General features: G+C 36.1%; 1 protein-coding gene across 1 annotated transcript in view; it reads right to left on the reverse strand.

Annotated features, from left to right (window-relative positions):
- The window catches only part of HDAC9 (histone deacetylase 9), a 230,515-nt gene that overhangs the window by 53,540 nt on the left and 152,792 nt on the right, over positions 1 to 24,183 (reverse strand). Inside the window, exon 20 of the mRNA XM_074150909.1 lies at positions 2,638 to 2,756. Coding sequence (XP_074007010.1) covers positions 2,638 to 2,756 — 119 coding nt within the window. The remainder of the gene's footprint in view (positions 1 to 2,637; positions 2,757 to 24,183) is intronic.

The following is a 24,183-nucleotide window of genomic DNA, read 5'->3' on the forward strand; positions in this document are numbered from 1 at the left end:
TAAATCAGATTATATGTTGATATAGGAAAAAGTAAAACACTGGGTTAAAGCAAGTTATAATGTACACCTCTCGTAGTGTGTAGATTTAGTAGACTATTTTTTTTCTGTATGTAAATACCTACTATATGGTTACTCCAAGGTAATCAGTCCAGTCTGTTATCTTCACCCTATGGTTTTTACTTTATGACTTGGGAATGCTGATTGGTTAATACAATTTAATTTTTTCTCTGAAGGAAAGACATAAATGATTCCTTATCAAGAATCTAGAGTCTCCCTAACTCTCTTTAACAGGAAAACTACTAGCTAAGGACCCATCTTCTCCCCATTGATGTCAATGTCTTCCTAATTTACATGTGTAAAGTTTGTATTGGGTCATAGAAATCAGAAAATTCAATGTATTAAGTGTATACAAAATGCTGAAGATTTATAAAAAAAGGATATTTACAGGTTAAATTTTAATTTGCATTTACTTGTTTGGGGCATCATTTCTAATTATTACAAACCAATTATATTAAAAATTTGCATGAGTATTTTTAATCTTTAATATGAATGTTTCTCTTTGGACTTTTTTTTTAATAGACTGTTCATTTTTCTACATACCACATATAGTATGCTATGTTCTAAAATGGTATGGTGGTATGTGGAGAATTTTGTTTTGGGGAAATAATAAATTCCTTTGGCTCTGTACAAAAGGCTTTATTCATCCCTCAGGTGCATGATCATTATCTGGGTCTATCTTTGCTTTTCCCTTAATTTAAACAAGAGCCACCTCCTGTAAATCACCATATTTTTTGCTTATAAACAAATAAGCAACTTTTAGATGTGCAGCCTCTTATGTTAAAAAATGCAGTGATTTCAGTTTCTAAAAAAAGTTATGAAAAGTTAATCCATTCATGAATGAAAATTAACATTGATCGCAATATCAAACACTTTTTCTTTGCTCTCAGGGTGAAATTCAGTCTATTCTGAGAGGAAAATACAAATGTTATTGCATTTTCCGGGTAAGTTGTTGAAGCTGCTATGCCGGAACATCATGAATGCCAGAGCATCACAGTGGAGCACTAGGCATACTTAAGGGACATTTAGCAAGCATTCTCAGTTGCTAAATACAGATAATTATACAATGCCTCTCAACAAGATATCTATTTTATGTTGCTCGGAAGCCCATCTCCCTACCACATAAGCTCATGAAATGGTGTCTCTAATGAGCAAACCCCTTACAAAGGTTTTTTTTCATGTGCAACATTTTACCAAAAATTGTAATACACAGTTAAGTGCTACTCAAATATGCATACAGGCCGCTACCCTTCTTTCCTCTCTAGCACACCCACTGCATTAACCTGAAAAACTGTGCTAAAACTCAATGCGTCTTATTTGCAGCCACGGGGATATTCCCTTTCCCATCCACTTGTGCATTAGCCCCAGTGTGAGTGTCTTTGGGCAGGCCCTTGCACTGCTCCCTGCATTCCCGCTTCCCACAACACGCCACCCTGAGCCGTCAGTCTAGCTGTCCATCTCTCCTTTCACCCTTGATATTCAGGGAAGCCTGTGCAGCATGCAGTTAGAATGAAAATAAAAAATAGATATCTCTTCCCTGCTCCTCCTGAGGTAACAACTAGTTTCATTCTACTGACCTGTAACAAAAGGCAGAGGTCAGAAGGACAAAATCCTGTGAGCTGGTGTCCATTTGTGCAATGTGGTAAATGCCATTTGGTCTCATTGACTTCTCCAGTCATGTCCCAAGGCATTTGTCATTAGCAGCAGAGATCCATATTTAATAACTAACAAAATGTTATTGTGGTATTTCTTGAGCTATACTGAAGAGAAGAATATATACTGAGGAGCATTATGAACAGTGTTGAATTAGGAAACCATTTCGTGTTGTCTCAGGAAAAGCGATTTGTGTATAGTGATGTTCCAATGCACGTTGCTCTACAGAGCATTGCTGCAGTACCCAGCCTTGCTTAACATCCCAGGCTCAGAATCATTTTGGCCACAATATCCACCAAGAACTAGTGACTTTGGAGCACTACATATGAGACACCTCAGACAGACCTGTCTTTCAGAAAGTATTAAATCTCTGCCATGAACACACATTTTGGAGGACTGAAATGGACATCCAAACATTGCAACCCAACAGAGTAGTCTTTTAGAAAACTTTGGCCTTCGTGAACACTGATGTAATTCAGGATTAATGCCATCGAGCTGAAAAGATTACAATAACAAAGGAGCAATATGAGATTGGATTTAGGCCTCCGAAGTCTAAAATCTCCAATATATATTTAAAGAGAAATAACTTACTCCAGCATTTGGAAAATGGGGCCTATTGAAAAGCATGAAACCTCTAATATGTTATTTGAATGCCAGAAAAGTAATACTTTAAAAAGCCAAGACAAAAATGCCAAAAGGAACAGAAAGGAGTGAGCCAGAAATGCTAACATGTTCATTTCCCCCCTGTCCGTGAGCAGAGCGGGACCCACAGCTCCACAGGCATCTCTGGGTATTAACTGGTAGACGGTCCCTTCCTTCAGTGTCATCTCATGAAATAGAAATACGGATGTAAACTGCACTTAAAGTAAGGTTCCTAACTTGAAAAAAATATCAACTCAAAAACATGCGCCTTTTGACAATACCTACATTTAGCTGTGACTTTGTACCCGCCCAGTGGAGGATCGTGGCCTTCCACAGCATCGAATCCCGCTGACACCAGGACAATCTCTGGATCAAACTCGTTGGCAGCTGGCATAATCACAGTCCTGTAGAGTGAAAAAAACCAACCTGTTAACATTGAAAGAACTTCTATCTTCATGATATGTTGCCACAATCTCAAAAACCCACAAAGCAAGATTTTGTACACCAAAAACATATTTTCTTTTAATTAAACCAGTCTTCATGGTAGCTGTCCAAAACCAAAAAAAAAGTCCAAGACTTCAATTAATTTCTATGGTCACTCTTTTTTCTTTTCTAGGATTTAGGAAAAAGAAATGCAGGTACATGTGAAAGACACTAATATTACACACACATCTGTGCCTGCTTTATCCTGCTGCCTATAAAAAGCTGCCTCTTCCAGGGAAGTGACTAATGGTTTACAGAGAGCACTCAAAGCCTGAGTGGAAACCCGGACTGCTCCAGTTAGTGCGAACTTGGTGTAAATTTGAACTATAAATTTCTTTTGGGAAAATGTTTGCTTTCCAAACTTCTTTTTTTCCTTCTTAACTTTTTTAAATGTTTGTCGAGGTGGGGGGTGACTCTAGCAAAGGAAAAACATGAAATTCCCTTAATCAAATCCAGACTATGTTGTCAAGCCTTTCCAAGGTCAAGCATAACAGGAATGTGACAACCACAAACTAGTGACAGCAACCCCTGCTGGTGTCAGGAAGATAATTCAGCCCTTCACAGTCAAAGATTCCACTTTTTTAACCCCTTCCTTGACAAACTTCCATGGGGATATTTTGTCGCTTTGTTTTTGCTCTTCTCAAAACTCAAAGCATTAAAGATGTGTGGAAGGAGAAGATAAGACCCAACATTTTGCATTCACAGATTCCTTCTTTCGGGCTGACTTTCCAAAGAGAAAGGTGTCAGGATGGCTTTTACACTAGTGCAACAAACGCTGAGCCTATAATGACTGCCCTAATTCAGGAGGACATCAATAACCTTAAAAGGCAAATATACAAATTAATTTTCGATTCCAAATATATTAGACCAAGGAAATGCCAGTTGGTCTGCACTGGTCCAAATCCAAAGATCAGTTTTGCACGTGTGTAATACTATTTGTCTTAGTTCAATATTTTTTTTTTTTTTTTAAAACAACTTTGGCCAAAGAGGGGATGTTTTTGTTAAAACATTAAGGTTTTCTGTATGGAAAAAAATAGCATATTATTAATATTTTGACAACTCTTTAGGTTTTTCTTTAGTTTAGTTTTTGATCTTTGCTATATAAAATTAATTTTGTTCTGATTTCCTCAAAGGTAATTTTAATATTAGGAAGGTTCTTCTTTCACTTTTTATTCAGTAAAACTCTTTGCCAGGACATACAACACTTCAATGAATATAATTTTACATTAGAAAAAAAACAACAATGGAGACAACTTCATTTTGCTGTAATTGCACCAAGAACGTCTGCAAAGTGATATAATATGTGAAATTTTCCTTTTTTTTTACATGTCATTAGTAGGCCTCTGCTGAAATATGAACTCCAGTATTGAGCATTGCACTTCAAGAAGGACCTTGACCAACTTGAGAGAACAAACAGGAAAGAAAAGAATTCTAAAAACTGTGACCTAAGTGGATAAAATGTTAGAATTATAAATATTTGATTCACATAACATGAGAGTATATATGATAAAAGTCCAAGAATATGTAAGTGGTTGTTGCAAGAGAAAAGGAATAACCTGTTCTGCAATTCCACTGTGGATAGAACATGAAGCAGTTGCAGCAGGAAAGCTGTAGTTCAGACACTGGAAAAAGCTTTTTAATAGTAAAGACAGATAATGATTTCAATAAAATGTTTAATAAAATTGAAAAGTCTCCATCACTTTGAGTTTTTTTATAAACAAATATCTATCAAGCTTGCTACAGGTTCAAGCTGACATGGCCTTGAGGCAGGAGGTCAGATTACTTCTCCTCTAGATCTTGAATTCCTACATTTCCATGATGTATAACTGTATAACACACAAAGTACGCATATGAATAATTACATTAGACACCACAGTGACTGAACATTTTTGCAGGTTAATCTCCCCAAAGTCAGGGAACAATAGCAGGAATAAAGAACTCCTATGCAACCACATCTTATCTTTCTTATGTACATACCTTCTGATACTCTAATTATACGTTCATTGTCTGAAGCAACACATACTTCCCAAACTTCCCCATGTCTGCAACACATGTGGCACGGATCCCGATTAGTGATGAGGACTGTGGCTGACATGCAATCTTGATCTGTCCCCATAGCACCATATATCTTATGCACTGAAAGAAGGAGGGATCCTATGAAGAACCCTCCCTATCTGCAGCCACTTGAGCTTTTGCCCTCCTCCTCTCCGTTCACATTTCTTTAAATTCAAGTCAGCCTCTGTTTGTTACTTCTTCATGTCAGATAAAGTGGCAGCACCACAGAGTACAGCATAGACAATGCTCAGGAGTCAGAGGATGGAGTGTGCTCAGTGCAGACAGAAGCTCTGGAAACTCAAGTTGCTGAGTACTAACAATCCTAACCAGGCTAACACAGAATGAGATTTTTGAGAGCCTTATAATTTGGAACATTGGGAAAATCTAACACACTTCTGCCACATTTCAAGACCCTGCTCAAAAGCATAAAGATGTCATCACATTTTTTTTATAACTTGGGCAAAACAATGCATTTGACCCTTAATCTCATTTTTAGAAGCAGCAAAAATTGTTTAGCCACAGTTTCTTCAAAAGTTTTGTCAAATACATATGTCTGACATAAAAACTGCCAGCCGCACTGGTAATATTAGTAAAATTATTAAATAGTGAAAGCAAGGTCTTTCAACACAAAGCACCAAGAATAGCTATTAACATCATCTTTAATAGTACTGAACAGGAAATAGTAGCATATTCTAAATGCAATTCTAGCATAAATCTATACAGAAATGATATATAGGAATCCCAAATAAAGGAAGGAGAAGGCTATAAGGATAATAACTGGAGGTAGCATTTAGAATGCACTGTTCTGTTACTGCTTGTGGTGTTACCTGAATTCACGTGACTAAAATAAGACCTAAGAGGATTTTTTTGAAAGAAAAAATTTTTTCCTTTAAAGATGTACACAGTGCCTATTACATTTCACCAGAAGAGTAGCACTCTACTTTTGCTATAATATTGTCTCATAAGTTATGACAGCACTTTGCTGCTGCTATTCTGCATGTTACATACCAGAAGAGCTAACCTATGTGCCCACAAGACCTGTGTCACTGTTCATTTCTCTTTCATCCTCCATAATGTTGAGGGACTTGGAATGTTGGAGCTCATTCATCTTACACTCTCTTGACTTAATGCGGAACAGAAATTCAATGGACTTTTCTTTAAAAAAGACATTGTAGAAAATGTAATCTGTTTACTAGGATAGCAAGATTGACTTTTCTCTAAAACATCTCAGGATGTCTGTGGTCCTTGTTACAGCAGCCAAGACTACTATTTGGTCTTTCAAAAAGATGACAGTCGTGAGTCTCTCAATTGCGAGAGGACCATATAGACATCTAGTTCCTAAATCTCTGATCCAGTCTTTCTCTACATTAACCAACAGGCATTGAAGGTTGTTCCTCTTTTGAATAACTACTGTGAGATCTCTACTCAGAGAAGAGCAGCTGAATGTCTGGGAATCATCATAGCACTTTGTTTTGGACTTTGTGAAGGTAAGACCTCTCTAACCTTTATCTTGCCTTGGCAGGAACTCCTTTGTGGCACAAAACACACGTGTAAATTCCTTCACAAAATTGACGGATAGTTTCCTTTCTTATGAAGGGTTATAAGGAATCATATACATTCATTTTTAAATATGGACTAAATTTCACTGGGACATAAATAAAACCTTTTGGCATTTACCACCTCTCAGGCTTCAGCACCTTCATTATCCCTGAATAACTGTCTTTAGAAAAACATTTTGAGGTTGGCAGCTGTAAAGAAAGCCTACACAGAGCACTAGATTCCATTCCTTTTTTTTACCTAAAAGCAACGTTAAAGCCACCTTTCCCACGTAAACAGTCTTCTCCTACCTCAGGAGAGTGAGGATGGTTGGAAAGGCAGGGACAGCTCCTGACCCTTCACTGTCTCGGAGCAGAGAATCATTAGACCCTGTATCTTGCTCTTTTCCCATCTCATCTACACTCTGGAGGGCACAGAAAGGTGTAAGAAAGAAATCGTTCATCGACTGCCTCTTCAGGAGCTGCATAACCACAGCACTTCCCTTCTCAATTGCCTAAGAATGGAATACTTCGAATCAGATCATAACAGAAAATATGTTCGTTTTTTTTTTTTCTAAAGCACACAACTAGCATTGGTCATACATGATCAGATATTCATGTTAACCTTCCCAAATTCCTCAGACCAACCCTGTGCTCAGAAGTCAGACTGCAGCTGGCAGGATTTGTTACGGTGCGAAGGGTCAAAACTCTGCTCATCAGAAATGCTCTGCGAGGGTGCACCAGCAGCCTGCACTCAGACCTGGGTAGAAACAGTTATTATCTTACCCACTGGAGGAATAGGAAATATGATTTTGCTTCTGGCCATAGTTCACTAGACAGATATGGGCTGGGGACTGGCAGGCCCTCACCTTCCTGCTTGAAGCCAGTCGGGCTGCAGGGATTTTTCAGCGAACAGAAGTTAATGCTAGGATCCTTCTCCAATGAAGTGAGTAGTTTATGTCAGAAGAGAAGTGAATTTTATTCTTCCAGTATGACTCACACTCTCCTCTACTCCCTTCTCCAAAGAAAATAAAACACATAAAAGATATTTATTTTCTGTGATCCTGAAACATATAGAAGCATAAATATTTGGTAAACCGTATTCACCTAATGATGACAGCAGAGTTATGGGGGGCATCTTGCCTGGCTGACTGTTTCTTTCTTTTCTCTCACATTTTCATTAATAAACATGTCAAAGCCTGAAAGCTTGAGCAGCTGGATCACAGGAGTTATTTATCTATGCTAAACCTTGCAGTTACAATGAAACTGTGTCCTCCAGCCCAAGGTAGTGAAGATCCTCCTTTAAGTCTGATGGTACTGGGAACAGAGCGTGTGTCTGCGAAGCTGAAAAGATTCCTTTTTTTCTCACTAAGGAGATTTCCCCAAAGAATTGATATGTTCCATTTGGGCATGCTGCTGTCTGCAGAGAAGCCAAGGGATGGCTTCCAGTTGGGTGTAGTCCTAGAGAAAACATCAGGCATGTGATCCTCCCCTCCCCACCAATCTGAACATCAGATGCAAGACATTAAAGAGATTCTACCAAGGGACTCTGTTCCTTTTATTCTTCCATTCTATTTTTGTACATTTAAAGCACATGGTTAGGATGCTCCCAAACATTTGTTCTCCCAGAAAAGATTGCAGAGCAGTACCCAACCCAGAAATGACTCTGCAAGTACCATCACACAGGGCTGGAAATCTCCAAAGAAGGTTAAGCTGATGCAAATAACTATGTTTCTTTCTCTGTGTTGGTAATTTAAAAAGGAAACGAGCAGGAATACCAGGCCAGGACAGTAATTTATGTAACTGAGAAAAAAAATCCACACTGTTCTTAAACTGTAATTGGAATGGCTTAGTAGCATAAATTATTTGCTCTTTCCCTAAAATCCTCCAGTGTTTTCATCCAGTGATCTCAAAGTACTTTCAGAACATTAATAAATGGAAAGGCTCATATCTTCAGCTGGTATAAATCAGCGTAGCTGTTTCTGATTGCATAGTCCTCTAAAGCAAGCATTTCTTGTGCCCACTTCACAGATGAATCAGCTAAAACTAAAAGCTGGTAAAAGACTTGAATAAATTACCTATTTGTCCCTGGAAAAAACCTTGAAAGAAAGTGCAGAAGACTCTAAGTCCTCTGCTTCAACTAGTAGAAAACACTATAAAACACTGTCATTTATTCAGTTATATCAGACCTGTATTTTGCAAGAAATATATATACAATGCATTAGTACTTTTAGAGTGGGGGGTTTGCCACCAAATGGAGATCCAGTCTCTCGTTTGAAAGAATGTAGGTTTACCTACAGTTTCTCAGTTTCACATCCTGCAGATAATAAAATATTGTTCAAAAAAATCACTGCGTTGTCCTACCTTAAAATTACACAAGTTCAAGTACATTGGTGACTGCATCCTGATATGAATAGAGCAGAAAGTATTTAAAAGATTGCCCCAGCAGGTACGCGAAACTTATGGTAGTTATTACTTTTATGTGTTGTTTGCACATATGTTTTAATGTAGCACAATATCAAGTAATGTCTATCCTCACATAAACCTACATAGCATTTCTGTGCAACTATTGGATAATATTTTTTCCTCCATATTAATTGAGTCTATACTAGTGTCTCTCACTAAAATTTTGGTTTATCCTCATGACATTTCTTTATGCAAGTTCTATTGCCAGCCCAAGTTCACCAAGGTCAAACCTGAAAATGTTTCCCCAAAACTTCTTGCTGATCTGGCCATCTGCTTTGTTCCGGACTTATCCTTCAAGGTATGCCTAAATCCTGCGATTTCATCTCTATGAGTTTCTAAGTTTTATTTTTTATATAAGTTTTATCTTTATAGCCTTTCTTTTTATATATTTTCTTTTATCCTTATAGGTTTTCCTTTTATATCTTTTTCATAATTTTATTTCTTCTCTATTTTTTATAAGCACAGTCAATATTCTTGTCCTTACTTTTGTTTTATAGTCGCCTTATTTGCTTTCTGCAGGTACGAAATATATTTTTTTTATTCTGTAAGGCACAAAAAGTATCATATAAATACAAAATCTTCACTACTGTAAATCATGGCCATTTCACTGGGATTTACATATGGTATTAAATTTAAGCATATGCCAAAGTGTTTATAGTGTCAAGATTTTCCAGGGATGCACCCAAATTAGTAATTTCAAATGTAATAATTGTAGGAGAATTGAAGTACCACTGAATGAAAATGAAAAGTTTTAGAAGCACCAACAGCTTTGGGTTTTGGTTGGGTTTTTTTTTTTGGCTTTTGAAGACATTTTCAGAGCCTAAGACTATTATTTGTGGGTTCCTTTTTAAATGAATAATTATTTTGGCATCCTGCATGCAAGTTTCCTAAATTCTATTACAGCTGGAATTGCAACATCTTAAGCACTCAAAAAGCATAAGAAATATTGACTACAATATCTGCTGATCCTTCCATTTTTATTATTTAGAAAGATGGTTTCAATGTAATTATAAGGGCTCTTTTATATTTGATCTACAGAAAAATAAATAGAAAAAGTTAACAAACAAGAAAAGTGTGAGAAAAATAGTACTTTGTGTTTTTCAGAATTTACTTCAAAATTAATAGCATTTTCAAATGAAATTATCCAACTTCTAGAAACACAGGCAAATGCATATACACATGCACAATGCACATTCGCATCCATATTCAGAACCGAGTAAAATTCAAAGTTCAGTGTTATGAGGTAAAGGGAATGGCTAAAAATTATGATAAGTAAGTCTAAGTATCTTTCAAACGATTATACATTGAAAGATGAGGTTACCTTGGAAGGATCAAAGACCTCCAGCTGCCCAGTAGGCAAATATAAAGCTTTCTATGGAAACATAGGCCAAGATAGCACATGCAATACCAGGATATCTCCTTACAGAACACTTTTACCCTAAAAAATGCCTCAGTAAAAAAACCTGCATTTTATATTAAATGTTTCTCTGTCTTTTTAGAGTCTTATTTGTGGAAGCACTGACATGATGAAAGATAAATTTACTATCTTTTTACCTTTTACTTATTTTTCAGATCTCAAATAAAGCTGGTGGGTACCGTGCCATATTGTGCAACATAAATGAAACTTATTTACTAAGTTCCAGCTGGTAGTTAAAGGACTGATGTGGCTTCCAAGCGCTGTATGACTGAAGATGATATATGAGAAGGAGGAAATAGAGGTTTAATTTGCAAAGATGGCACTTAAAATAAAACACAGTATGACTTAAAATAGTACCACCAACACTGAGATACTAAATGCAATAAATATGGAATCTCACCATTTTAAGTTAATTATTTTTCTCTCAATCAGAGCCATTTAAAAATGTACGGGAAATGGTACTGACACACGCATATACACTGCCAAATTTTACCCTCAAGTATTATTTATGATAGCATTTAGTTTTCATAGTGTACCATGTTCTTATCAGAAAAATCAGTTTGGTGCCCATATCTTGTTATTACTTTATTTTAAGGGGGGGACGGGGGTGGCAGGGGGGAGTAATCTTTAGAAGTTTTTCTGCCCTAAATGTAATAATAATAACACTTGGGAGTATTTTAAGTTTTCTATTTTAAAACTTGCATGCCTGCTTAGGAAACATATTCAACTTCTATCAAGCATGAGTATACTACAGTATTTTCTATAACAAAATAACTACCAGTTTTGCCTTTATACTAAATAATTTCTTTCAATAGTATTTTATCATAAAAGTCAGTAGACTTGGCCCAAAATGTTAACATAATAAACTAATAATACTACTAAAACAGCTCACTGCTTCCAGTAAACCTTATTACATAGTAATAATGTTGCTCCTAAGAAGACAAAAGTAACTGTTCTAATATCAGAAACAGTTAAATACAGATGTAAAACTTGCCACGATGTGTTGCATTTCTGGTGTTCACAAAATGAATGATAGCACGGTATCCTATATGAGGAAATCGGTATGTATATGAAAAAGTATATTATTTTGAGCATATTCTGTCTTTCAGTCTCTTTTTAGAGTACTCAACATTTAAAATTACTTATCAATATAAGAACAGTATAAGATAAAGGAGAGTGTAGTACCTATTTTACTTACACTCCACCAGAATGGCAGAAATTGAGAAAAGAAGGAAATGGTGGTGTTCTGAGTAAATTAAAAAGATAAGAGGGCTTTGGAGTATTAAGTTTGTCTCTAGGTCTCTTCTCCTTCATGAAAGAACTTTAGAAAAGCTTTCCAGTTTGGTCAGACAGCATATAGTTTGACAAACACTAGGAATAAGGAAAATACACTACCTAAAATTTCCCGCTATTGATTGTACAACAGTTCAGTTTGCAATGTTAACAATCTGCTTATGTCACCACTGAAGTGATTACTGGAGAAGTTTAAAGTACCTTTCAATTCTTGCAAAAGTGAGATGAGGGGAAGAAGGGAGGGTAAATCTTACTAGAAAATGCCTGGGGAGATGAATTGGAGGGGTTGCGTTTTTCATGGGAGTAATAGGTTGAGTGAATAAAAGATACGTAAATCCCTTGGAAAAAATACCTTTACCATATAATTTGCTAAATTTCCGAAAAGTGCATTTTACCCAGAAGGATATTTTTTTCTTTCCTTTTTAAATGAAAAGAAAACAAACATTTTCTAGAAATTAAATTATTCATCAAGGTCAGGGCCATTTGCAAAAACATAACTTTTCACATGTTGTATTCATGAACATGGTTGGGAATACAAAGTACATAAAGTTGTCTTAACTTTTTTCTCAGAGGTCTCTACATGTGCTCCCTTGCAAATGATTTCTTGCTTTGTCTTGTATTTCTTTCCATATACTCATAACTACTTTAAAAGGTATTTTCTGTGTGTGTGGTTTTCTGTCTTATCATCAAATAGAAATTTCACAAGTTTTTGTATAGCCAATGATTTTATTATATTTTATGTTGTCACTGTTCCTCCGAAGTAATTTATTCAGAGAAATGGTCATCTCTCTAATCTTATTTTACAGCTCTTATGAGGTATTCTTTCAGAGGGAAGATAGAGACATATGTCACTTCCTCTTTTTTTTTTTTTTTCTGAGGTAAAACATACACCGGTAGAAACGAAACATATGGACATTTTCTTACACCCAAACCAAATTAACCAACAGGAAGTGTCTCTGATCTAAAGCAGGAGGATATAGATGCTACAGCAACAATATCCAACATTTCTGTATTAGTAAATACAGGCCTATTTGTTTGTCTCATGCTTGGCAGAACTTTGTCATTGGAATTGTGATCACTTTAGACCATCCTATAACTCTAGCGTGCATTTAAACAGACCAGCTGGGCTTCATTCTGACAGCCAAAAATACAGCATCCCTCATATAATAAAGTTTTATACAGTACAGAAATATCAAGCCTTCTCACTTTACCTAAATTGAATGCCACTTAATAGAAGCCATACTGATATAATTTTAGTGGGGATTTAGAGGAAATATTTACAGACAATGTAAGGTAACTGAGAAAAGCACTTTTCAATTCCTGTCCCTCCTACCCCACCCTGCAAAATTCTCTGAGAGGAAGAGAGAAGACGTTTGTGGGAGCAGGGGGAATGCTCACACTAAAGCTCTAATCCCTAGGTACCACATAGTGTTAGAAACTACAACTTTTTCTGGTGCAGTTTCAGCTACTGTTTGGTTAGAAATGTGAGCTGGTGTTGGCTCTGGGTAGTTTGGAGGAATCCTGCCTCTTTTATATTATCCTATCCCTTCTCTTCCCTTACGCTCATTTTGCTCAACAAAACAGAGGAAATATGATAGACTCCAAAGACAGAGAAAATTGGATGTCAGCACTTAGGAATTAACTGAATTGAACCTGACTAGAAGGACTCAGCTCACACAGAAAAGTACCAGACTTGTTCAGGGGGTAGCATCAGGTAGGCTGATGTTTTACAATATGAAACACTCTCCTGCAAGAGAATTATACCTAAAACTTAAAGAGAGAAGTCAAAGAAAGGGCTGGAGGGAACTACAGCTTAGGATTTATGAAGCCAAATATGACATGTAGAGGACGGTGGGAATTTTGTTTCTGATCTCATTAGTATGAAGAAAAACTGGGTTTTATACCAGAAGACCTTTAAATATTAAGGAATCAATGTCACAAATAGGAATTTTAATAAAATATGAAAGTAGCAAAGGAATCTGCATTTACACAATATCTGAAACAGAATAGGAGATATTGTATCAGCTTCAGAGAAACTTAAATAATATTTTTTAGAAGGGTATATATTCCCATTCACAGACACAAGGAGGGAAACAAGTTGTTTTTCTTGAGCACATCTGGAAGGAGAAGAAAAAAGGAAAACCAAGGAGCTCTGAAAAATAAGGATTGAAGACAACACCACAGAATTTAGGAATAATATGACTCCTGCATAAATGTTCCACAGCTTTTTTTTTTTTTTTTTTTTAACAAGGAAGAAATAGTGAATAGTAAAGCACTTGAAATCTCAGCCCAAGAAACAAAACATGAAAATGCAGATATACTGTGATGTGATTTAATATTTTGCTTAAGCTTACATTGACTTCATGGAGCCAATATTTCTCCTAATAGATTTTATCTGACGTCTGCAAAAGCAATGAGGAAAGTCTTGTGGTCCTAGATCAATCATAACTCTTTCAGTGGTGCACATGGAAGAAGCCTTTTATTTGTGCCAGGCCTTTTACAGCAGAAAGGCAATTCCACTCACCCCAAGGGAGTCATACTGATACAATGCTAATCCATTTGCCAATACAATCATTTGCACCAGCTCTTTATGCTGCCAGGACCCCTGAAGAAGGTCAGAGGAAAAATCAAGGTGAAGTTTGAGATTTAGCCAAAGAGTATCTCAAAATTACATTTTGATGTTTCTGAATTTGCTGGTCCCCCATGAACCTATGTCTCTGCACTTCTGTTACAAAACTGAACTACTCACACCTCTTTTAATCATTTTTGGATCCTATTTGGAGTGATAAATTGGATAGTCTCCTCAACAGCATGAAACAAAAAAGACTTTTTCTACCATATGTTACAGTAATAAAAGAGAAAGCTGTTTCCCATTATTGGCTGGTCCATCCTCATGTAGTCAGTTGCCTTGGAAACTGAGATTGATTATAATTTCAAGAAAATGTAAGAATGAACTGAATCACATAGTTCCTTTTTCAATGTCTGTCTCAATTTCCAATGTTGAAACTCGCAACAAAAACATCCCTAAGCGTGTTTTCCATTTTTAGCTTTGTTTTTGTTGCACTTATCTCTCAGAGTGACAGTCAAAATAATATAATAACTTAGATTGGATACATCAGTAAAATAACTGCAAAGTTTCAGAAAACATTATAATAAATGTAAGTCAAATGTACATCCAAATTGTCCTCATTGGAGAAAAAAAAAAAAGTAAAAAAAAGTTGTTCATCCAGTTTTGATATCGGGATGACATAATATCCAGGTATCATGTAATTCATATTCTTCACTCTGTCCAAAAACTTGAACTTTTTTTGAAGCCAAAATATATTTGATAAAACATTCATTTTCCAAGTATTTCACAGGCCCCTTCACGAGTTCATAATCATTTCTCTCCTAAGGATTTGACTATAATCTGCTTTACTGTGCTTACTGCAAATAAGTTACCGTTTATTTATGAAATCCTTTTGTGATTTTAAATTCCTTACTTAAAATTGCCAACAGAGCTTATAAACTGTGCAAAGGACTAGTTCAAAAGCAGCACTTTTCATGCTGTCTTGGATTGCCAACAGTCCCAAAAACTCTGCAAAGATCTTTTTGCTGTGAGTTCTTCAATTCCAGTTGCCAGCCTACAAAAACAAGGAATTTTACACCAGCTGAGAAATTTGGCATACTCTTCCCATCTACTCTTCCTTAAAATTACTCTTCCAACATAAAATTGCCAAACCTGTCATAAGGAGTTGTGCAATTACACTGAATAGGAAGAAGTTTTTATCATTGCTAATACATGGGAGGTGATCCAATAGATTTTTAAGTTGTGGCCCCTTCAAGAAAGGTTAGAAGACTCTTGGCACCTAAGCAAAAAAATTTGTCAGTCCTTCAGCATGAACAGCTAAGGAAAAAATTACTTGTTAAAACCTGTAATCTTTGTACTGTTTTTCTGTGAGATACTTCAGTCTTTGGAAGAAAATACAGAACGCTAAATTAGTATAATGTTAAGGATAACTACAGAAGGGCTGTCTACGTAGTCATCTAAGCTGACTTTGATTCTGCAGTCCTGATTTCAACACATTCTGTCTTTTCTGAAGTAATAAATTTGTCAAATAATATTTTAATTTGGATTTTTTTCTTCTCATTTATTGGGCAATTTATGTCTACTTCTTTTTTTATCCACCTCTACAAGCTTGAAAGACACTGCTAATCACATAGTTTGCAACAAATTTTCTTATCTAAATGAATGATCTGAAATGAATGATTTACATTTTTATATTATTTAGCCGGTATAGCTTTAAAAAGATGTCACAGTAGCACAAATATAATTTTAAATTCGATGTCAGCCTTTAAATAGTTAACAGATTCTTTATTTTATTTTATACCTTTCATTCCAGTAAAAATTTGAGCTTTTAAATTATAAATCTTGACATAATTCCAATCTCAAACAGTAATTGGTGCCCTGACACTGGGAATCCTGGCAACCTGTCAGTCCAAGTGGAAACCCAGTCAGGAAGGAAATAGTTATCTTTGAAGAGACTTGACTGTGGAATGAGAATTGGTAGTCTTGCTTGCTACAACACTAAGCAAGCCAGCTTTCTCACCACCTCATTGCACTGCTTTCTTCACCAAAAAAGCAATGATAGGGATGAGGAGTATCAAAGAGTACTTAAAAATAAGCTGATCCTGCCAAGGCTGATATTTTCATTTTCCCTCTGGCTCTACTCCATTCTTTTTAAATTCCATTGAATCGCTAAAGGAGAACTCTGACCTGATCATGGAAAAAAAATATAAAAATATTAAAATCAGTGACTAAACCAACAAATAAGAAGTCCTGTAGTTTGTAATCTAAGAACTCCTTTTAGCGAGATTGCTAACTATTGGTGAATACAACTCAAGAATGGCTTAAAGAAGCTACTGCAGTTCTAAATACTAAGTACTTCTATACTTCACGCAGATACCATACAGATAAAAACCATTTAAAATTGAAAAAGGCATATGTTGTTTCAACAGCTATGGGATACACATGCATCTTCCAATTTGGCTCTTTTTCTAATTGCAAGTGAAGCCAAATCCTGATACACAGTTCCTTCAGACCTGTGCTCTCTTTAACAGTTCCTACATTCTGTTTCCAGAATTTTTAAAATTCACAATCCCATATAAATTTAAATAATGGCTCATTATTAAGGAAATGAAGATTATTATTAGACCAGGCTAGTGTGAGAAAAAATGGTGTTCTAGGAGATAGGCTAAAAAAAAAAGCGCTTTGTTTATCTTGTTGTCCATGCATTCAATTTTAGGTTCTGTGTAGCTTTAAAAGGAAGTATACATTAGCAAAGAATAGACCTCAAGGGGTTTGAAGCTTGGTTCATATAAACTTGTAAATGTTTTGATGTTTATTTCAATCTTATCTATTCAAGGTCACCAATACTATCAGAATATCCTGTTATAGAATCTCTGTTTCTAATTCCAGGATGAAAAGATTCACAAAGTTTTGCCTTAACCTTTTTAAAATCCTATTAAAGATTTGTTTTATTCTGAAGTTGGACTAGGGGTATAAGTTTCTTCTGTTATTTTATCCAGACTAGTTCCACCATGTCTTGTGTAAATCATTATAGTCTTGTCTCTCTCACTTCATTGGCTTTTTGGCTTCCATCTGTTTTCTCTCATCTTTTCCTCTTCTCTGTCTCATCTACATTCTCTTTCTACTCTGTTTTCTCTCATCTGCTTGCTCATTACTATTAGTCCAGCCCTCTGTTTTCCCCTTTACTTCCCAATTATCTCACCGAGGTAGAGAATGCATGAGACCCGAGAGCTCTATTCTGCGATGCTGACCACTTTAACTTCTTTTTTTGACCTGCAAACTTTAACTCCTTTTTGTTTTATTTACTTTTTAAGGCAATCCTAGATGTCTTCACTGACCTAAGTATGTTACTTTTCTGAATGTTGTGTAAGGTACATTGTGTTCTTATTCCTGGAAGCATTAATTTCTACATGAACCATTTGTACTTTTTTCATAGAAAAGTGTAACTCCCTCGTGTCCTACCTGCACACAGCTTAGCACAATATTGTGGTATGTACTTTAATAATCTCCAAAGGGAAACTATAAATGGTTTATTGTTGCATGTTATTGTATCTGTGGTAGAACACTGGGGACTGTGTTAATTTTAATGTTAATACAATTGATTGAATAATGATGCTGTGATACAAGCAAAAATTTGAGTATATCAAAATTAAAAAAAAAAAAAGAAGAAGAAAAAGATAGTTATACATTTAAAACCTTTTAGGATCAGGACCCAAATATAAACCTTCTTCTGTCACTGAAAATGGCTTAACATGGCAGGCTTAATGCTTTACAGCTACCTTTGTGAAACCGCAGATGTCACAACTCCCTGTTCTAAAGCTGTAACCTAGCCATTGATGATTAGGGGTAATCATTAATCCTTAAGTTGAATTCAGTCAGAAACTTCCAGCTTGAAACTATTTTTTTTCTTTCATAATAAAGAACAACTCTTCACAAATGTTCAAAACTGTACAGTAAAGAACTGACCTTCCAGAAGTGTGCATATGGTCTCACTCCTGGGGCCGTCACTAGTTTCTCATGTCTGTGCACTTTACCTTGTGATCTCTCCAGTGCAATCCCCTGTGACAGAAGTCCAGAGATGCAACACCAAAGGGACTTAGACAAGGTCATCACCTCAGCATCAGGCCCATCATTTAAAAGATGCATTGGTGTATAATTCACAGAATTACCTGTGCATTTCTGTGTCTCAGGCTTGGGAACACTGGCTGGACACTTAACTGAACTACCAGCTTCAGTGAAGTCCAGCTGTGCTATGTGTCCCACTTCCTTGGGACACCTCCCATTTACGGTAAAAGGTACCTCCTCCAAGTAACTCCCCCTGAAGTATGAAAGCTCTATTTATCTTCTGAGACTTACAACCTCTGCAATCGTGCCAGCAGAGCTTTGTATCCATTAAAGCTTTCATTCCCCGAACTCTGCCCTTCTCCTTGCCCTGTCCAAGGGGACATTTGCAAGCATTGGAGGGACAAACAGTAGCATTCTTGCTCTTCCCAGTGTCAGCATAAGGAGGAAAATCACTACAAACTAGTGCCGTGCTGTGGAGGAAACTTCTGGAAACTCCAGAGACTTCTACAACTTTCCAGAGGTTACGAATGAGATTTAGAGAGGTAGCTTTTACGTCACTTTAATTACAGAGTCTCTAAATCTTTTCTATGATTGTGAAAACTGTGAAAGGTTTGAAAGAGACTGGAAAAAGGATCATCCCTCTGTTGACAGCACTGATCTCCACTGAATGGCAAAAAGGCAATTGACAGAAGAACTTGGCTGATTTGGATTTCATCAGATAAAAGTTAGCATACTCTTTTATAAAGACTATGAAAATTTTTCAAGCTGGGGTGGTAATGTGGAGCCCTGTCACAGTAAGGATTGCTACTGAAAGAGGTAACTAGTCCTTCACATGTTCACAGAGGCTCTCTTCTGAAAGCTGGCATCTGTGCCACAGCCAAAACAGTATTCATCTTTCAATAAAATGCTGGAGTCATGAACCTGAGTGATTTGGAGCTGCTCTATTTATAAGCACATATTCAAGACATCATTTTTGGAAGGCAGCCACCAGAGTGTACTGTATTACAGAATAAATCATACTGAAAAGGTGCTCCCTGTCAAGCTGGAGATACTTTTAGAAAAGATCAGTTACAGAAACCATCACATTTATGTGACTATTTCTACCTTTGTTAGTGACACAAGCTTATTTTGTACACACTGTAAGACCCCAGATGAGTTCCCCTAAGATTTCACACAGATCACAGTACCACAGGCTCTTAAATCTCATTCTTCATAGTACAATGAAGTACAATTAAGGCATGATCTTCCTCTGACAGGTCTTAAATGATCTCCATCTTGGGTCCTTAGGGAATGTGTTGAAATTTAGCCATTTAAAAGATCTCTAGCCAATGTTTTAACCAGTCTGAACTCTCATAAATATTATCAGCTCTGAATTTCTGGAAAGGGTCACTGTTGAGAGGTAGTCCCTTCAGGAGTATACAGTACAACCTGACTAAAACACAACCTCATCCCACATTATTGTTCTCATGTATTTTGATCTAAGCGCAGCCAACTGTATTGGCTACGGAAGGTGCAGTACAAGGATATAACAAAAGTCTACAACTGAAGTGGCAAATCTCCCACTTACTTCATCAATAAACTGAAGTGTATACCTTGCCTAGGGATATGACTACACAGCACACTGCAGCAAGATGCAAAGATGTCTGTCCTAGCTTTAAAATGAGTCAGCATGGATACTGAAAAACTTTTGCCAGACGGACTCAGTTTTGTACAGGTTATTTCATATTGCTAAGAAAATGTAATTTATCTCGGTACAGTATATCAACCCCTTTAAAGCTTCTTCCAGCCTGAAAGATTAGCTTGGAGACAGTCATAAACTACTAGTGTGTGTGTTTACATTTTGACACTGTGCAGTAAAGACAAAACCAATTAGCACGGTTGGTTCATGAGAATTACTTCTTCAGGAATTTCACAGGTAGCTTAAAGCTGGATTGAACATATCTACACTTTCTTTGCAGATACAGAAGTATTAGCATATGCCGAGACAGTGGCTTAGAACAACATCCCTAACCATATATAGATGAAATCATGGTTAACTGAATTTTCCCAGAACTATGTAAAGAACCATTACCTAGAATAGAGATGAATTTAACCAGGAATGGCATCCAAATCCAGATGCAGTCACCTAACCATTACTGTAGGAGTCCATAGCTAAGGGTCTAAACTCTCATTATATTTCATGGAGACAGAGGACTCAGTTCATTTACCTACATGAAGATCTACAGTGGCTTTTTGGGTGCAGGGGGACCCGTCCTGGCCACTTATTGACTCTCCAAAAGGACAGAATCTCCCAGAGATCCTGTGCTATAGCTGTTAGATGCAGCAGTAAACCTCAGCTCCTCCGGTGCATCTCATGGCACACTGGACTTGTATGGTTTTGAGAACTGGATCAAGGTCCTAGTCTGTACAGGCAGTGAAGATTAGAAAGTTATTCAAACAACCCATGTATATCCCTGCTTAAGGGAGAGTCACACAGCTCTCTCAGTTCAGCTGACCGTGTCACCCTGATCTCCACAGTGGGAACTGAGGCACCTTGCTCATTTGTAGACACCAACATTGCAGGGACATGGCTGGATTTCTGAATTTGGCCCTGAATTCGCCTCGTTTACATGCTAGTTTTTAACCATAATCTAGTGTGAAATAAGAAGCCAAAAATCACAACTTCTTCAATATTATTGAGTAAATCAAGCTAAAAGCTCCAGCAGAGAAACCATTCTAGGAAACCTCCCATTAATGCTATTCTCCATCCAGTCTTAAGGTACTGAGGAAGAGAAGGTCTCCTGGATAGAGAGCAGAGGAAATCAAGTTTCTTATTCCAAATATAAAGTCATCTCTCTTCATGTTCAAAGCAGAAAGGGCATAAGGAAGTGAATCACATCTGTCTAATCAAATTTTTCAACTAAGATCTGAAAACGTATGGCTGCTTTCCACATTTTCCTTCAGGGTACTAATACAAATTGTTTCTACACAGCAGGCTGAACCTTCTGTTTCCTCTCAATGGCTTGTCCATTGCTGCTTTTTCAGCACAAAAATCATAGGCTGATCTGGGCAGCTAATACTGTTATAATAGCTTATAATGATAATTATCTGGATTTTACTAAGAATAATAGTATTCATAAGCAGTGTGGGCAATATAGGACTTAACACATTGTTAATTCCACAATCCTTAAACAACCTAATATGCCACAAATAGTATGGAACTGCAGTGACACAATATCTTCCATTAAATAAAAAATTACTTGGTTTTGGACTTAAAATGTGTGAACTATTAGTTTTTTAACACATCTAAGATAGGATTGACTGCAAATTCAAAGTAATGCTTTATGTTACAGTTAGAATAGAATTTCAGTAAATTTACTAAAAATGTTTTAAGCACAATAATAAACAGAATACAATGGGAAGTCATTTAAATTTTTAAAGAAGCACAGAATTTGTGTGTATTTTCCTGTGTTTTATTACAGCACTATCAATCACTGTAGTTATTTTGGAATACTGTACATATGAATTAAATTAAGGAAACAGAGCTATTAGGAGAAAATATGCAACTAAAAGCACTCCCTGTTTCTTCTTAATCCTAAATCTGACCTTGTTAACAAGCAGGTGCAAGACTTTACACTACAACCAAGAACAATAAAGAAGCAGGCTGTCCTCATTTTTTCTCTAATTGTTCTTTTCTCTAAATCATACTAGCTCCCACTTGTTTTAGGTGTTATTCACCATTATTCCCTTTTATTCTTTTCAAGTTTATTGTAGTCACAGAAAGAAAAGTACAGTCCTTTGATCTCCCACATCATACAAAAGTAATCTATAAGAATATAGCATATGCCATGATATGAGAAACGTATCCCAGTTAAATTCCTCAGTCAAATGAATTACATACCTATGGCATCCTCTGTGAATGTTCTCTGCAGTGAATTATTCTCACTGCTGTTACAGAGCACACCAATGAAAAGTCACAGCCAAAAAGCCACACATATATACCTTAGGTAGGTAATGTCCATATTAACTCCTTCAGTATTCTTTACTGGGGTAAAGGATGCCTGAAAGCAATCTATAATTATATAAACAGGTAAAGTATCTAGCATCCAATTACATGTTCTTTATGGCATTTATCTTCCAGCTACCCTCTTGTTATCAAAGAGTGTGAAAAAGTACAAAATGAACAACAGAATGCAGCGCTGAAAAAACACGTTGTGGTCACTGCATCTAAAAGTGACTTACTGAACCCAAGTGGTTCAATTTACCTCTTATTTACACATTCTAAAATGATACAAAGGAAGAATAACAAAAAGCAGAATCAAAATCAACCCTCAAATTTTAACAGGAGACCGGATGGATTTTCTACTGAAAATTTTAACAGGAGGAAAGATAGCTACATAGAAAGATGACATCTAATGGTCATTTTTTTAGATCTGCATATTTAAGATGCAGCAATTTCACAGAATTCATGAAAGTAATGAAGCCCAACATTTATTCTTGGCTCTGTAATGATTTGCTGTGTGGTCTCTATAGTGTTTTGAAAATACACAGCACCATTACATCAGATAATGGCTACTTTAGGAATATTTTTGTTAGAATTCTTTTTGTTAATCTGCAGATCTACAAGCAATTGCAGGTAAGGTGGAAAGTATGAAACTGTTTAGCTCTCAGGTCCTCACATAAAAAAGGACACTTTTTAGTAAAAGGCATTGTACTACCTTAAAAACATTGTTGGAAACCTTGGAAATAAGTGGTTTAAGCATCCAGGGAATTTTTTCCTGCAATAAAATGCTTCCTCAGTCACTATCCCTTGCTTGACTTTCACCACTCACCTAAGCTTAAGTTTACTCTATAAAGTTTGTGGACAGATGTGCAAACGTCAAATTAAATCACCAGTAGATTTTATAATCCTATTCCTTCTATTGAAGAGATCATTAGGCATATGTGCAAGGTATGAATTAAATCACCAATAGATTATATAATCTCACTTCTCCTAGTCAGTAAATTTTGTCTAATATACTATAATACTATTATATCATCATATATGCTCTTCTAAATCACATTAGATCACTACAATCACTACAAACTGTGAATGTAACTGAAAGTACAGTCAGACAAGGGTTATGACTTCCAACATTGATAGCCCAAACTACCTCTTAGGAAGCATGGTATCACAAAGGAAGTTTGTGTCTTGTTATTTAGTTATAAAAAATGAGAGCAAACAAAATCTTCTGTTTAATAAAGACCAGAACATCTGCCCATCTGGAAATATTGCTTACAGGAACTCTCACACTATGACACCTACACTGCTATTTTCTCACAAAACAACAGTGGGTATTAGAAGGAAAATCATTGTTTTCTGATAATTGTAATGAATTATGATGATTTCAAAAGATATTTTCTCAGCTCAGAGAGAGTTCATTAGTGCTAATAAAATGCACATCAAGATATAACCAGCTCCCTGTAATGCTGGCTATGAGTTTAACAGGTTAAAATTTCACAAAATGTTGATAAAAATATTAAAACCTGCTGCTTCTCTTTAAAGCGTATAACCAATTTGCCATTCTACTAACATAAAACATGTTAAAATGACAGGCCATATGAAAGGAAAGAAAAACAAAAAGCCTTCAGGCTTCTTAAATAGGAGTCCTTTGTGTTAAAAAATCTTCAGCTATAAATACATAAAATTTGCATTATAGCATATATTTTATTTATAAAATAACATAAGGTGGAACTATCTCAAATTACAGAAGCATTCTTTGTGAAACAGTGTTGCCTTAAGGAAAGGGCTGAATACTCTGCAGAATGTATCTTTGTGACATTTCTAATTTTTATGAAGGAATCCAAGACATTTTCAAGCTTTTAAGAGAAACAGAAATATTAGCTCCATGAAAAAAACAAAAACACAAAGGAAATAAAAAACAAAATAAAATGCTCACAGAGTAGACAGCAACAGAACTGATTTTTCA

The sequence above is a fragment of the Numenius arquata genome, chromosome 7 (assembly GCF_964106895.1).
Source record: "Numenius arquata chromosome 7, bNumArq3.hap1.1, whole genome shotgun sequence".
NCBI lineage: Eukaryota > Metazoa > Chordata > Aves > Charadriiformes > Scolopacidae > Numenius > Numenius arquata.